The sequence below is a fragment of the Anopheles coluzzii genome, chromosome 3, assembly GCF_943734685.1.
Source record: "Anopheles coluzzii chromosome 3, AcolN3, whole genome shotgun sequence".
Classification (NCBI taxonomy): Eukaryota; Metazoa; Arthropoda; class Insecta; order Diptera; family Culicidae; genus Anopheles; species Anopheles coluzzii.
In genome coordinates, this window is record NC_064671.1 from 91051819 (window position 1) to 91069343 (window position 17525).

Here is a 17525-nt window from a genome sequence, read left to right on the forward strand (position 1 = left end):
ACAGAGGATGAAGGAAAACAAAAAAAAAACACAACCGAGAGTGTGTCCTTGACGCGCTTCGTGCTTTCACGTCCTTTCGGGCCACCGTTGGTTGTGGAATGACACCGCACAGGCTTTAAATATTGACATGCGTATTTGCATAATTTAACGTTGTGTATCTCCCTCCTTGGGGAGAAACCATCACGCGGGACCTTTTTTATGTTTTTGTGTTTTGCTTCTTGTTTTGCAAAACCTTGGCAGCATTGGTTGAAGCTGAAATCAAATATCGAAGTTGGTCGCTTTTCTGGTGGCGAGCGTAGAACAAAACCATACGGGGACGATACGGGGACCGGCAAAAGGTGCATCTGTTCGCACTCGTAGGGGATGATTAGATTCGGGCGTGAATAAATTATGGTGCCGGTCCGGATCCATTCATGCTGGTCAGGGGTGGGGAGAGTTGGGGAAGATCCATAATTTGACCATAAGCAAATTGGATGCTTCCACTAAGGATGTAATCTTTCGTGCGTCCTCAGACTGGGAACAAAGGCACAAAAAATGGCAATTTTTATTTATACTAAAATAACATATGGTTTCATCATCGGTGTCATTTACATTGAATATAGCCATTTCGAAAGTTCTTTGCAGGATAATTTCGCATTAAATCTAAATAATGAGTGACCGCGTGCCATCGTTCGTGCAAAATAATAAGTAAATCGAAGCAAAAGAAACAGAAAAAATCGTTTCAATGTAAAACATTCCATTAGGACGCATGTTTTGCGTCGTCACGAAAGCCTGCTGCGAAACTGGTGCACGGTAGGACCACCAAAGCAACCACCACCACGACCACTAACGCTTGTCAATCGATCAAACCAGCGAGACGGTCAGCTTAAAACCAGCGGCCAACCTTGACACGCGACATCATGCTCCCGTTCGAGGAGGATGATGATGATGGAGGAGCAAGTGGAAAAAGGGCGGCGTGGCACGGTTTGTTTAATTTAAAATTAAAACTAAATTAATGACCAGTCAGACCAAGGGTGGATGTAGAGTAGATCCTGCCGGCTGAGAGCTTCCAGTGTTGGGACTATCTGCCCGTCAACCCACCACCCCCCGACTGCATTACATCGCCACTAAAAAGGAACAGATAACGATTCGGCACAAACATTTGGGCGGGCGCCCGGGAGCAAAAGCTCGTAAACTTTGTGCGAAATAATTGAAGAAGTGAAGCGGGCCCGGCCGGTGATGAAGTTCCTTTGCGTCTTATAAAGCGAACCAATAAACATACACACACGCACACACACACAGGCCACACCAACGAATCCCGCAACTGCCGGCAGGTTTATTATGCTCCATCTCGATCAGGTCGGCAGAACGAGCGAGAAAGAGAGGAGTGCCGAGAGATTGCAATTTTTGGTCCTTCGAACCGGATCGCCGCACGCGAACGTGTGTCCTTTATCAACACTAACAGGTACTTAAGCGTGGTCATAAACGAAGTAATTTAGCTCGAAGTACCGGCGACGGCTGGTCGGTCGCGCTATGGAAACGCGAAAAACCGCAACAAGACAGTTGCGGAGGGGTCAGTGGTGAAAAAAAATGGGATGGCACAAAATTCCACTGGAAGTAATTCAACTGGACGGTGAAGGTTATTGACTGGGTTTGGGTACGACTGCGAGCTAAGACTCGGGTAGTCTAGCGATCGATAACATTACTTTATGAGTTGATTCACGGCGATAAAGGTATATTGATGATCTTTTTGCAAATTGACGCTCCAAGTAGGCACACGATCGTGCTAAAAAAGGGTCTAATCTCAAGCACAACGATCGAAAACTGGAAAAGCATCTTCACTCCTAACATTCCTTGTCGATCATAACTCATCTGCGCTCCGCTTAATGGCCGTTTAACGTCCCCTTGCCGCACTATCAGTCGAAACAATAAATCCAGTCAGCTCCCCGCCTCGAGCAGTCAGGGAGCGTGTCAAACCGACACTAAACGGGGGAAACACAACCGCACTCGTATGCACAATGCACTTGCAAGTAACAAAAGTAACTCAAAAAAGGGTTCTAAACCTCCTAAGTCTGTGTTGTTGCGCAGGGCACTGCCTGTCTGTCTGTCTGTGGCGCGTCCGTTTTGTCCGTCGACGTCTGCTGCATGTCTGTCGGCTTTCCAGCGTGTCCATCCATGTCTGGCCCGTCTGGCCCAACTGATCGGTGTTAGAAGGACCCTCACACTCTCCCTTCCTCCCCTTCGGATCTTTTTTCTTCTAACATCGTTATCAGACCGGAAAGTGCTGACCACCGTAAAAAGCGATCGACGAGCCGCCGTGGGGCAGAGCGAGGCAATAAATTTTCCCTTTGCCCGTGTCTAGCAGGAGGACCTTCCGAGCGTAATGCTTAGAAACGGTACCGAACCATATACTGGTCATACCTGTCCCTCTTCCCTCCCAACCAAGTTGAAACGTCAGTAGCCGGGGGACCAGTGTCCGGGGGAATGGGAGGACACACGACGACAAGCTGATAGGATAATTGGCGGCGAGCTTAGGAACTCCATTTTGCCGCACTGGCCGATGGCAGAGGGAATTTCCCCATTTGCAGACAGCAGCAGCTGATTCGAGCGAACAAACGTGCATGTATGTGTGTGTGTGTGTTGGCGTCAGCTGCTGCAAAGTTGCCACCAAACAATCGTTCTAAGACAGGGTCCCCTATAAAGGGGTTCCTTTTGAATTTGCAGTACAGCGCGCTCCTTCTAAGCTATAGCGCGGCGGACCCTTTGTGCGAGGGAATCGGCCGAACAAATCGGTGATGAAAGTAACAGCCGCCCGCATTTGATTTGTAGCTTTGGCCTGCGGTGTAGCTACTGGAGGAGAAGCTTGGTCGGGATGAAGGAGTAATTATGATTTGTTTAATGCTTTAAAAACGTGTACAATGCGGTTGGCTCACATATCTTTCCGAGGAAATGGAACATACGACTTTTAAAACCAGAACTTAATTGGACAGACGATCGAACACGATCGCAACACAAACCACCCTTTTCCCGATGCTAATCATTTTTCTAATCGTTAGCGCATGTTTATTCGCGATGTACGTGCGTCCAGCGTTCGGACCCTCCGGCCACCGGCTCCGGCTTTTATGCTGACCTGGGGAACCAAAGCAAGCGAGCGTCCCAGTTGACGGCTGCACCTGTCCTTGTTATGGTTTGGCAAGCAGAAAGATAAAAGAAACCTGGACACAAGCCCAGCAAAGCGAACGCACACGAAACACACATAAAACGCGAACGTTCTGGCTCGACGCTCGCGATCACCCTGGACAGGATCCGCCGACGAAGCCCCGGTGGAGCATTAGAAGCACCAGGCAAACACGACCCGTAAAGGCGTCGTAAAAAAACGGAGACGGCAAAGCCAAATGATTGCTAATTTTTATTTCAACCAAAAATAACCGTTCGAGGTTCTCTTTGAGCATTTGAACGCACAACCAAATGCAACACACCGCTGAAACATACTGGTGTGCTTGATTTTATCACCGGATTACGGCAAGATGCCGGCCGGGTCATGCCGACTGTATGCACCTTTCGGCACCTTTGCATGGTTTGCTTCTTTCGTCTGCAAACCCCGACCACCGTTCGGGTTATTAGCTAAATTATAACATTAACTCTGGCACTCGGTACGGCCGGTCCGGGTGCGCGCGTGCCCGCTAATAATCGCAGCTTATCAAACTGTTACAATCGAAGCGTACATTCGGTATACACTCCACATTCGGTAGCGGGGTTGATGGGACGTTTTTCACCGCATTAAGAGAAAACGGAAGGAAAAAAACTGAACTGAGCTAACATAACGAACACCACACGAGCCAGCAAAGGGCTAGCAGTAATGATTTTTCCGAACTTTTAATGATAACTTCGCAAGTGGCACTACGTGCTTTCGTTATTTTTTTTTTCAGCCCAATCTTACCCCCAAACTCCACGATCGATCGCATCGCGTTGTCGACTGCAGGATCAGTTTCGTCATTAGCGCGGTACCAGCGCGGAGGTCATTCACTCGTTGCGCAAAGTGCATCGGGTGTACAGGAAATGGGTGATAAAAAGAAACCAAATGGCAAAAATGGACACAGCAAATCCGCTCGCCACCCGTTGAAACGTGATAAAGCCTCCCCCCCCTTACCTACCTTAGGTCAGAACCAGCTGCATAATTTACACCGTTAAAGCCGCTGCTGCTGGAGACGCCACCTGGAAAACGGAATGGGAAACAAAGGGTGTTAGATGCAGGTAGGACGTGCGAGCGCTAACGTTTGGACGGATTAGAACGGGGCGAACGCGAATGAGCGTCCAAGGAAAGTGTCAATTTTTGGTTATAATTGCTCTGCCTGCTCTTATATGGGCCAGATGTATCGCGAAGGTGTTCGGGATAGCACGCGGCAAGGGTTGCGGGCATTGGTGGCCGGCTGTAACAATTAAGAAACCGCTTTGTACATTTGAAAAAGCAACATCATTGATTGAATTTATTTGGTGCCGTGACCAGGAAATTATGAAGATTTTAAATAACCAAGTTAAATTATGTTTGATGTTAAAAGAACGCGAACAGATTTATTCAGTGGTGCCGTGACCAGGATAGTTACGATAAAAAAAAGATTCGCAGATGAAGCTTGCTGGTTTACTTAAAAAAAGTAAAAATAATGTAAATATTGAAATATCAATTATGGTAAAAGTACATATTTCGATTGTTGCAATTTACTAGACGCCTGAAGGTATGCAAATTTGACTTATTTCCAATTATATATTACTAATTTAGAAAGATTATTAAATCCCAATCAAAATTATAAAAACAATATTTAAAAATATACAATTGATACTTTTGGAAGTATTGAAATCTTTAACAAAATTGAAGACTGTTAAATACTACCAACAACTGACACCGCCAAGAACCGGACGTACGGGAAACGTTCACTTATGCCTAATATTTCGCAAAGAACCAAAAAAAATACCCTTTCAGCACATATTTGCATGTGGCCCGACCACTGTGACAAGAGAGAGAGCAAACGCTTTAGCATCAAACGGATGAATTTCCCTCACGGGCGCAAAGCACCCTTCTCATGCTCACTCTCTCACAACTCACTCACCAATGTGAGTGAGTGAACGCATTGCAATGCAAACCGTCTCCGCTGGTGGTGCTGAATCTAGTAAGAAATTTGCGAATTTTGCGCTCTCTTTCACTCGCACTAGAAGAAAGAGAAGCATAATAGAAGACGCACACACGCACACAAGCGCCCAGTCGGTCGATCACGCGGCTCCGGCTGGTGGGGAGGGTTGTATTGATGACGAACGGATTACGGACCATATCGTATCATTTTGTGCAAAACAAAAAGAACGTGTTGGAAGTACGAAAAACTAGCAAAAAAAAACACACACAACCAGCAAGTGTGGAGGCAATCAAACACGCTCCACGATTAAAGCTGCGAGCGTCGAAGCGTTAGATGGGTTGAAGGTTGCATTCTGGTTGGTTCGGTTCGTCCGTGTTTGTGCTGGTGCTGTGGCAGCAAACGTCCCATATGGTGTGACCGGGCAAAATACCACGCATGCAGTGGCAAGAAAAAAAAAATGGAGCACAAAAATCCCAACCTGAGACGGATTGAGAAGTAGATGAGCAGGGTGAAGCCCAAAGGGACGGGTTGACAAATGGCAAAAAAGGCGGGCGGGCCGGGAGAGAAACACGCACATATTACCTGTTGCAAAGCTAGGAATATTCATTCTTTTCCCCTCCTAATAAACGGACACCGTGACACCGCTCGTACGCTTCTTTCGATTCTACCTGCAAATACACTCACTCACTCACACACCGGGGGCTCACAGTTTTGTTCGGACTCGCACACGGCTCTGCCTGCTTCGATTTTGCTGCTTGTAGCGCGCTACACACACTTCACTTAGTGGTTCACGTTTTTTTCTTCTTCCTAATCACACACAACGCAACAACTAATCGCTGTGGAAGAGTAAAGAGGGAAAATAATAAGACAAAAAACAACCCACACACACAATCACACTTGCTAGCCAAAGCCCTGGTTGTCGTTTATCGCTTACTGCACTTACGCGTCGGTAACACCTCACAAAGTAATGTACAGGACAACAACACTGGAGCTACCACAGTGCAACGACACAACGGCGATCTCTTGTGTTGGAGGAGGATGTTCTGGTCTGCCGGAGTCAGGAACAAGATCAGTGCATACGGGTTAGCTTCTGAGTCTATCACCCTTTGGCTTTATTGCTCACCACTCTCACCTCCGATAGTGGCGCAGAGAGAGAGCTCTAGCAGCAACAGCAGCAGCAGCAGAGAGGCTAAAATCACACAGAAGTAGCGAGAATCTGCGCCATAGACACACGTCATACGCACCTCGATCAGGGCGGTCTGTCGAGACAACGCACACCTTCGACACGGGCAGGCTCTGACTACTCCCCCCCTTCCCACGCCCGATCGATCAGTCAAGTCCGTCAGTTTGTACTTTGTTTTTGATGGACTGTCACAAACTACCACCAATTTAGGGGTTTTCTCTCCTTTCCTTTCTTTTGCGCCCGCTTCGGGTTGTTTTTGCTACTTGATTTATCTTTTAAGCACACCATCAAACCTTCAAACCAGGCACGCACGGTCACAGACACACACACAAACGCCCTTATACGCAATCATACACACACACACACATACATCCACATGAACTCGGTATAGCCCGCTTGAAATTTGCATATTCAAAGTAAGTACACTAGAGGCGCTTTGAATTAGAGTTTAGAACAGATTTCGGAACATTTCTGTAAAGTCCTTCAGGTGGCGTGATCCCTTAAACGGTGATCAAGTGATCTTCTTGCAACTGCCATTTCCTACCAGGAGAAAGTGTGTAGAGCCCTTCCTCCTCTTCCTACCTCCTCCTCCTCCGGTTTACATCACTTCCTGGTTGGATCACTGGTTGGACAATGTTACGTGACACCAATGTCTCTCTCTCTGCCATCCAGATTTGCCAGTTCAACAGGTTACTTTTTTCGCACACACACACACACACACACACACACATCCGCAGCAGACGTACAGAGAGGCGTACAAAATAGATATGAGTAATGCAGCAGGCAGCAACCAAGGACACCGATGGATTGGACAGAGCCGGAAGTCTGACCCGCGTGATGAGATTCGGTGATCGATCGAGTGCAGGCAAAGGAACCCTGCCAACGGGTAAGAAAACGTACCGTGTAGACCGTGCGGACGGGATCGAATCGCGAAAACGGGAGATTGGACCACACAAAAAACGGAAATTTTGCGACAAAAAGAAAACGCACCAAGAGAGGGGCCGTGCGGCAACTACACTGCAGAAACAAAAAAACACACACCACCACCAACAGGGAGAAAGGGCACAGAAAACTTTTGCACAAAGTTGGAGCCCGCGTTGGCACAACCGTTCACAAATAACTTAAAACTGGTCCAACAGACACCCGAGACCGGCGAGAGAGCGCGCACAGAACGAGCGTGCGACTGTGTGTGCAGATGAGGGGATGAGGGGGGGGGGGGGGGGAATGGAGAGGGGGAGGGAGGGCGAATCATGAAATGGCCACGGCCGGCAGAGCACACACATTCACGTTCACGACACCCGTACGCACACAGGAAAACGGCGGTAATCAAATGATCCGGGAGTAAGGGTGAAGAAGGGGATGGTGGAGCACCCCCAAAAAACGAGCATACAGGGGAGAGGGGAAGGAAAGCGGAGCAGGCCCGCACACATTTACAGTCTATCGAAAATAATAATAGGATGCCTCCCGAGGGAACGGAGCGAACGGAGGAACGGTAGTGGGAAAAGGGAGGGAAAGACGGAGGGAAACCGGGAGTGTGTGTGCGTGCGTGTGTGTGTGTGCGATTAGAATCACGAATGGACGCACAGTCTGCCGCCAGCCCTCGCAAACCCGCCCGCTAGTATCACACAGCTCTACCAACACACCGCCAGCAGCAGCATGTTTAGGTATTAGGGGGCGCCCTAACACAAACGCACCACTCCATCCATCCACACCACGGCGACGACGATGCTAGTGTGTGCAGTGTGTGGCGAAGCGAGGCGAAAAGCAAGAGCAATGATGAGCAACGGCCGGCTGTGGTTGGAAAAACGGCCATCGAGAGAGCGCGCAAATAAAGCTCCGGCCGCTGAGAGCGCGACGATAGTGCCACACAATAGTTCGCAAACTGTTCGAAAAAGCGCCACAAGGTCTTGGGAGGGTGGCCTAGTAATTTCGACCGGCACACTGCTGGAGGACACAGGCACTCTGAGTGCATCGGAATTGTGAAGAGAGTCCTGATTCGTGTATAACTCTTCCGGAAGTGCTGACTACTTCCAGTGAAAGCTAGTTTGATGAAGTAATGTTGAAGCTTAATTGATTTCGAAATAGTAGTAGATACTAAGAGGAATGATAAAGCAATGTAAATTGCTCGAAATTCAACACTTATTTACCCATGATCAGTATATACTACAAATTAAAAGGTTTTCTTTGGAACAAAGACATCTTTTTGTGTATTTCGATCGATCCAATACACTAAAAAAAGCCGACAAAATACTATTAAATTTGGATTCGCCATAAAACCTAATCCTCTTAGTACACCTGTCACCTCATTAAGTAGTCAACACAGTCCATCTCTTTTGCTTCCATTGGCAGAAAAAAGATCCCAAATAGTCATCTCGAAAAATTGCAAAAAAAAGTCCTCAAGCAAACGAAGTTAGTACATCTTTCAATGATCTTGTGATCGTCACGCAAAAAGAAAGATGTCCACCAATGCTCATTGTGCGGTGCGCTGTGTCCAACACCTCCCCCCCCCCCCCCCGTGCACTGGCCCTGATTGTCTGGCGCACGGGAGGGAGGAGGGAGGATGGAGGAGAGGGCATTTTATTTTCGCAAAAACCAACAGTGCTTCTTAGTGTGTTTGTGCAGGGTGGCATTCGTTCTTCTCGGTCGCACCTTTGCGCTCCCAAAATGTCCGCCGTCGTCACTCTCGGACCGTTTCGTTTCGTATAGGGTGTGGAAGGGGTGTGGGGATGGGAAGGAGTAGCGTAAAGTGCGAATGCAAAAATCCCCAACCACAACGACAACGACGACGACGACGACGACGACTATAGCGACGTTGACAATGGAGGACCGATCAGTGGATAGACGACCAAAAAGAAAAAAAACACCCCCTGTACGCAGTTTGGGCGAAGGGGGTAAAAAGGGAAGGGGGTGGAGGTTCGTCGACGCCGAAAGTGAGTCGAGAAAATTCGGTCAAATCATCTCGCACTCACACTGACTTCGGTTTGCCCCGGTGTATCGCTGGATGCCCCGAGGGAAGTGCTGAGGGAGTATTGCCCCACTGCCGGCATTCGTATTTGGGGGTGAGTAGGAAGAGAGAGAGAGAGACCTAGAGCGCTGCCTAGATGCGTGTAGACTTTCAACCCCCCCGAATAGGAAGGAGAGATCGAGCAAGAGAGTGAACCAGAAAGAGAGAGAGGGAGAGGGACAAGTTGGGGTGGTATTAGTATCACAACCCCTAAATTCGCTCTCTCTCTCGGTATACGCACACACTAGCGGGCGCGCGCTTCAGATTGCGCCACCCCTTCCACCAACCACACAACGGACACTCACCCCATCGCATACACACGCATTCCACAATGGCGGAGAGGGCAACATTTTGTGGGGCGAAAACCCCCCATCGCCGTACTTCGGGGCCGTATATAAAATATGTGATGTGGTCTGTGTTGCGTGTGTGCGTACGCGCCCGTGTGTGTGGTGGTCGGCCACGGTCCCCGGCACATTTTTTTTTTTCGTCGGTGTTTGTGTGGTGACCGATTTTCAAGAATTTATCACCATCTTAGCGCGTGCATTTCGACGAAACTCTGGCGCGTGAACTGGGTGTGAGGAGGAGGAAGAGCAGCAGAAGGAGAAGGTGGAGGAAGAGCGGAAGAGGGCTATGTATGCGGCTTAGATTGCCAAACGCAACGCCAATCTTTGGAGTGCCAGTAGCGATGGGTGGCTGGCTGCGGTGGAGTTGGAAGAATCAAAAATGGCGGCCCACCCGTCCACGCGTCCATAAAGTAGAATTAATTTTCAAAATGTCTTACCGAGAGCCGTATCGCATGCACGGCCATACTAGGGAGGATGAGGATGGGCAGGGGGGGGGGCAGAAAATAAGGGCGAACATTCCCTTTCCGTTTGGCAATACCGCCTTTCTTTTTGGCCCACCGAAGGTCAGCGATGCCGGCCGGCATGTTGCACTTGACAGTGGCCTCCCAGGGCCCCCGTACGCCCTTGACGCCTGATGGTGCCCCGCGCGTCGACGGGTCGGGGTGAAAGCGATCTCTTTCGGCTGCGTAATAATCGGGCTACAATGCGCAGCGATGAAAACACAGCCAACGCTTGCCTAAGAGTGGAACGCTTGCGTGGAGGGAAAGAGAAGCATTTTAAAAGGGTTTGGTTTTTTAAACACATATGTAGTGAAGTTTCCTATATTCGTTTTATATATAACGAACAATGCTTTAGTGTTAAATGTTTAATCTACTAATTCAGACGCAAGAAGGCTTGATAAACTTTAATCGATTCTACACGTTGACTTTACCATGAATCCAAATTGTTTATCGTAGCCCTTGGGGCGAATGTATGTGGTGCGTTAGTGCCATGTATCCGTATCTCTGTGTTTCATTGATTCTTAAAATAAGGCAAACATTTGCTTTCCAATCACTAGAATATGGAGAATTAATGGATTGATTATATCATTTTTACAAGAATTTTATAAAGGTTGAATTGATTTTGTATTATTGTACAATAATCACCATTAAATGCCACAAAATAGAGAATATCTCACATAATTGTCATCTCAGTTTTCATCTGTGCACTTCTCCTCAAAGTGCATAAGAATTTAACATTTCGTTGGTATATATTTCACATGTTTTCATTACCTAAAGTGATTTTGAAGGCGTGACTACACTGTAAACTGCCTGTTTGATGTACATTACCTCAACGGAGTTGGCCAGGCAATGTTTATGCTTAATATTTGAAGTGAAAATTAAACAATTGAATTATACTTTAAACTCTCTAAACTAGTTCATAATCATTAATATCATTAAATATAACAATAACATTAACAATAACTGATTTAATATCAATCTTGTTATACTGTTCAACATTTAACCTCAAAGTGGTTACTTATAACGCAGATCTACATTTTTAAAATTTACTCCCAACATAGGAGACATTTATGTATCAAAATTAGCTCCAATCAATCAATATACTGTGAAATTCGATCCAAACAACAATCGATCGATTAATTTCTACACACTCACAACAACCATGCACCAACGGAACAAAAACCAGTGTACGTAATCATTGCTATGCAATGCTAACTGCCACATTTCCTATCGAAGGGTTCAGTCAAACAAACAAAAAACTCGTTTTGCTTAAAATATTAGATTACAAACTTTCCAACCAAAGAAAGAGAGGAGGAAAAAAGGGCCTACTGTCGCTCAAAGGGCTTGGACACACGCTACAATGTGATTCATTTTGAGGTGCTCCCAAGTACAGCACCACCAGCTGGCCGGTATGGCCGGTACATACACACCCAGGGCGCCAGATAAGGACCGATTCTCGTCCTCCTCCCGTTTTTCCTCCTCCCCTGTCCCGAAATTCCCGAATGCTGCTCCTGATGCGTGAAATATTGAATACCGCTCTCAGCAGTGAGCTTCCGCAATTTTTGGGGGATTGCGTGATTGCGTACGTGTGAACAACGCGAATTGCAGTCCACATGCCAACTGGAAGAAGCAAGCACGGCCAAGGACATACCGTTAGCATCGTGAAGCGCAAGAATGCATGAGAAAGCGCCAGTTCGGAAGGGGGTTTGGTCCTGCGTGCAACTTACTTCCGCATTCCCGGCATTTGCCGCAGCCACATACACACACACAAACACACGGGAGGATTTGGCGCGAGGTTTTCGCTTTGTTTGCGCGCAATGTGCAGCAGCAGCGGATAATCCCGTGACCGGTTTCCATCGCGCCTACCACACACACGGGCGAGCAGTACTCCCAAAAAACGACCAAAAACGGCGGCCCTGGGAGGGCAGGGCTCTTCTTGCTTGTGCTTCGCGCGCCACCAGCAAACCGGAAGCAATCCGATGTGACGATGAAGAACGCGGTGCGCGGTGCGGGTAAACATTGATATAAATATTTTAACAGGCGCAGCGCACCCCAGCGCTTCTGGCGCGATATGATGATGCGTGTACGACCGTCGTTCGATTGACTGCAATCTTGTGCTTGTTGTGTGTTTGCTTGAGGATCTTATCGAGGTAAGGTGAGGTTACACTGTTTGCGTTTTGGAGCAAGCAAGAGGTACAGAGAGGCTTGCCCTTTTGCTTTAGCTTTCGGTGTGGAGTGCACCAAACTATGGTTTGGTTATTGTCCCAAAGATTGTTATTGGTATTTATTGTCCCAAAGATTTGAAACTTCATACTGCTTCACTTTCTACCACAAAAGTACAGTTTTCGAGAGTGAGAGCGTACAAACACCTGCCGAATGCGTCTACCTTCTCCTTAACTTTTCTTCTAATCCGACAAAACCTGGAACACTTTACGAGCGAAAGCCACTACCCCCACAGAAACCAGCTTGGTGCAGAGTAAATTGATCCTGATTTTCCGTTCCAGTTAATTTCTTTTGACTTTCGCCGTCCCTTTAAGGTCCCGGGGTTTGCCGAACAGAAAGGGATAAACCATGGTTCCCAACAAGCACACACAGGCAGAGTTTTTTGTGTAAGATATTTATTTTCTCCATCCGATCCGAGGCTTCTTCTCCATACTGCCTGTCCTTGGAGCAAACGGCAAGCACAGCCAGGCACAAAAAAGGGTTGAAATTGTGATCCGAGATTTCTGGCGACCAAGAGCCAAGCCAGGGAGGGACCTTCCCATGAGGAGGGAAATCGGGAGCACACTGGTTGGCGGAGGATGGAGGATCGCGAGCGAGAACAACAAACCCCACGGGCACGATGCAACGGGGATCGCGCCGTTTGATCCTTCCTGGAAAAAACGGAACGGCTTTCGCAAATTTTAACCGCCGAACCGGCTATTCGACGCCGATAGATAGCCTTGGGATGAAAGTGAAATGGTAGCGCTTCTCTCTTTTGCTTCACACACTCGCACACACACGCGCACACACATTGGGGGAGATCTTGGGGAAGAATTGGAAGGACGCTAAGGCGAATATGTTGGAATATTTAGTTAAAAGCGTCCTCTTGGGCGCAGCCCAAAATTCTTTCGGCCGGCTCAGCTATTCATTAGGTTTAGGCCACAATTAGGATAGCAGCATCCGTCCCCTTTCAATGCAGCAGAGAAGACATCGAAACGAAGCGGTTATTCCGTTAAAGAAAGTGAAATATTGACTGAAGTATTTACATCTCAGGAAAGATTTATCCATTAAAGGGAAGAATTTCCCAACAAAAAAAGAACGTTGTGCTTGCGCAAAACTTTAAAGGGTCATGAGAATTTGGAGGTCAAGGTTTCGGAGGCCAAACCGTTGCACATCCATTCTATCGGGACGGGTTTGCTCGATTCCAATCCAGGACGGATGTGTAGCAAATTTCAAACAGGTTACTCCGGTTTTCCCTGATCTTGGACCGGGACGACATGGGCTGCAGTGCGGAACAAAACGTCCCGAAATCGTCTGGAAGATGTTGATCGTATTCTAGGGACATTTGTGAAATGGCAAGACGAGAAACTCAGGGATAGAGAGGACAAAAATGACATCAATAACTCACAATAACCACTGGATTTGTGACAATACAGTCATAAGTCACAGATAGTGAGCCCGATTAGAAACCAGATAGGACTGGAACACTTCAAACTAATACCTATATGAATAAAAGGAGTTTTTTATCATGTTACAACTCATTGTCTTCACTTAAAAGCGCTGCGATGATGTTCTCTCTTCTCATATGTATAATTCAAACCAAACCATTCCTATAAACAAACAGCCAACAACTAATTCTTGCCTTTTTTGCACGAGCAAAATCCTTTTTTTTCGGCACAAACATGTCCTTTTAACCCTCTTGATTCAGCTTCAGTACAGGATTCGGCAAAGGGCCCTGAATAGGAAACGCCTAGGCCGATGGATCGCTGTGCCCGTGCGAACCCAGACAACGAACCCGCGGGGCCCATCTAGGAATCTTTGTGATGCGAAAAAAGGACATTCGGTCCGGTTAGTTTTGCATTAATTTCTATGCTTGTCCTGTCCCCGACAAAAAAAACCCTCTCATCTATTGTCCTGGCGTGTTGTGGAAAAGAGTTTATTGGCGAAGTTCTTTTGGGCGGACGTGAAAACAACCCCGGAGCGAACGAAAGGGAATCGAAACTTCAGGCAGACTTGTTTTAAAATTCGCTACCCGCGAGAGCCGTTTTACTAGCCGATGCTAGTATTGGTTTGTCTATTCCTTTCCCGGGACGGCCAGGATGTATTCATTGCCCCAAAACTTACAAAGGGGAACGAATAGGCATGACGAGAACCACATGATTATTTACACACGGTTTTGTGCTGCAAAACAACAAAACCCTTGTTCTATTTTCCTTTGGTGAAACGACGGGTCGACGGGTTTGCCTTCTTTCCGCACTTTGGTTTTATTTTCTATTAATGCTTCCCTTTACTTCATTTTGTTTTTGCTCGTTGGAGCTTTTTTATGTTTGACCCTTTTCTCCTGTTTTAAAAATCCTTCCCAGCGTGACAACCAAACGTCCACCATTGAAATATGACGCGAGCACACGATTGCATACGCAGGAGGCAAATAAAAAAAAGAGTAAATCAAAAATGCACTTGCACATTCGCGCACTTGCACAGTGAACAACCCTTTTCGTCCAATTGCAGTGCTGCATTGCACCGGAGCAAAAACCGGTCCCGCTCAAACTGCATGCACCGTGCTGCAGGCACACCAACACACCGACAGAGCACGACTGCAGCGCATTGCACCTTTTGGGGCGGGAGAGCAAAATTGCATACACGCGGGTTGCATTTGCATACATGCGGCCCCGCACACGCACACATGCACGCTATCACACAATTGGCATTAAACGCACATCGCCGTTATCGGCTGGCCAATTGGCGCGTACAAAATGGCGCCGCTGCAGTTACGAAACCAATTGCGAAGCATGGTGCAAAAAGCGATGGTGAGACAATACAGTAATGGAGCCTCCTCGCGGGCACTCGCTAATGGGAATGCTTTTGTATTGTGGCATGCTTGGGGAAGGGAGGGAAGTTGCTTTTCATGATACGCTATTCATTGAAAATTCATCTAACTCCATTGACCAGAGAAAACGATCTTATGTTTCTCATATTCTAAAATTACTGTAATATACCCATGTATTCCTTAATAAGGCTTAATAAGGCTTTACAATACTGAGCTTGAACACAACTGAGTTTTCGAACTTCATGAGGAAAATAAACAGAATAAAGTAAGTTAGTATTATCAGATTTGTAAGTGATAATAATGATTTAACTAATAAGCTAAAAATTGCATCAAATATTGAAAGTTTATCCATCACCAATATAAATGAATATACCTTTTAGATGAAGTATTTAGTTTAAAAGAACCATCATTAAATATTTGTTTCTTATTAAAAACTCACATTTCTTTGAGTTTGAACAGGTTTTTTGGGGTTCACATTTCCCCTCTGTGCTATAAAGCATACCAAGTGCTATAAAGCATGTGTTTAACATACTCAATTAGGTGGTATTTGACTTATTTCACTAATGTTTCTTCTTAATAGTATTACATCGAACATTCCAATTGGCGCAAAATCGGATCCAATCGGCAAGAGCTAGATTCATTTCCCTCTCTCCTCTCTTTTCCCCTTTTTCGCTAAACATATCTTCTATCTAGTATCACAATAGAACTGTAGTAACAGTTAGTAATAACCCATCAAATGCCGCAACCACCCGATGGATCGATTGCGTTGCGATTCACTACTCAGCCGCCGGGCACAACACGACAAACGACTGAGAGGTTACTACTGCTACTATTTTTAGCCAACCTGCTCCCCTCCGGAATGCTGTGCCATTCTGCCATTCCAGATCCCGTCTGCTTCCGTCTGCGTCTGCTGTCCCCGGTCCCGGATCGACCGAAAGCGGAAATATCCGTGTAGTCCACACGTGTGTCTCGGGTGGGGTTCTTCTCTTTTTTTCTAGAGCGGAACCACGGCACGGGGCACGGGAAATTAAAAATAGCATCTCCGAGTGATGCACACGCCCGAATGCATGCGATTTCATCGCAAGTTGGAGATGATGGTTTATGGTTGTGGCTGCGAAGGCCGGGAGGATTACGGGGGAAGAGGTTTATCGTTCTTTGTTTGGTTTTGGTAGTGAAGATGAGCTATATGCTGCTTCTATACAGACACGAATGAAAATGTTATGCCAAGGGCAACGACACAAGATGACACTGCTCTAGCTACTCGTATCGACACGATTCTGGCTTCAAATTTTATCTAAGAATTAGCATTAGCAGAATCACAATCCAGTTGAACCATTTGAACAACATAGTTGATCGTAAGCTTCTAAACATTCTTACCCAACATATCCAAGACGTACTTCTTGTTGAAATGAATAATGCATGCGCCCAAGTAATTAGTGGCTTAGTACATGAAGTTGATCGGTCTAAAGAGCCCATAAGGTTAGAATTAATCTGTCAAATGTCTTGGAAATCTCAAATTGGGGGAGGTCCCGTAATACAGTCGTCAACTCGAACGACTCAATAACATGCCTGTCATGGGTTCAAGCCTAGAATGGACCGTCCCCCCGTAGCAAGGATTGACTATCCAGCTGCGTAGTAATGAATTAAGTCTCGAAAGCCTGTTTAGGCCGGCATGTCCGCGTAGGACGTTACGCCAAATAGAAGAAGATGTATAGGAAATGTTATAAAGTTAATAACATTTCCAAAACATATGGCTCTTCAGACCAACTGTAATTCAAGATAGTAAGAGTGACATCTATGTAGCAGAAGCCTACCAAGGGATCGAGCAGGCGGCAGAGAGCCTCGGATTGCAGATAAACGAGGCAAAGACCAAACTAATGGTGGCAACATCAGCGGGCCTGCCAATAAATAATCAGAATCTACGTAGGCGTGATGTACAGATAGGTGAACGCACGTTTGAAGTCGTCCCAGAATTCACCTATCTGGGGTCAAAGGTCAGCAACGACAATAGCATGGAAGCTGAGTTGCGCGCAAGGATGCTGGCTGCCAACCAGTCATTCTACAGCTTGAAAATTCAGTTCACCTCAAAGAACCTGTCGCGACGGACGAAGTTGGGACTATATAGTACCTATATAGTTCCGGTACTCACATACGCCTCTGAGACCTAGACACTGTCCAAATCTGACGAAACCCTCTTAGCCGCGTTCGAGAGGAAGATGCTCAGAAGCAGTGGCGTATTTAACGGTAAGCAAAGTAAGCAATTGCGGGGGGCCCCATCAATGAGGGGCCCCGGAATCTTTAGTCCATTATCCATAACAGTTGATAGAATATGGCACTGTATTAGCAAGGAGGGCCCCGTG

General features: G+C 46.8%; 1 protein-coding gene across 8 annotated transcripts in view; it reads right to left on the bottom strand.

Annotated features, from left to right (window-relative positions):
- Positions 1 to 7430, bottom strand: part of LOC120956897 (insulin-like growth factor 2 mRNA-binding protein 1) — a 71582-nt gene extending 64152 nt beyond the window's left edge. Inside the window, exons 1-3 of one of the 8 annotated variants that reach the window (XM_040378700.2) lie at positions 7279 to 7430; positions 5688 to 5941; positions 4134 to 4194 (exon numbers count right to left, since the gene is read on the bottom strand). In XM_040378700.2, coding sequence (XP_040234634.1) covers positions 4134 to 4194; positions 5688 to 5712 — 86 coding nt within the window. In that variant the 5' untranslated portion in view covers positions 5713 to 5941; positions 7279 to 7430. Of the gene's footprint in view, positions 1 to 4133; positions 4195 to 5687; positions 5942 to 6039; positions 6353 to 7188 lie in introns of those variants that run through there. The other 7 variants (XM_040378699.2, XM_040378704.2, XM_040378705.2 and 4 more) reach the window with 7 other exon arrangements.
- Between the last annotated feature and the right edge of the window lie 10095 nt (positions 7431 to 17525).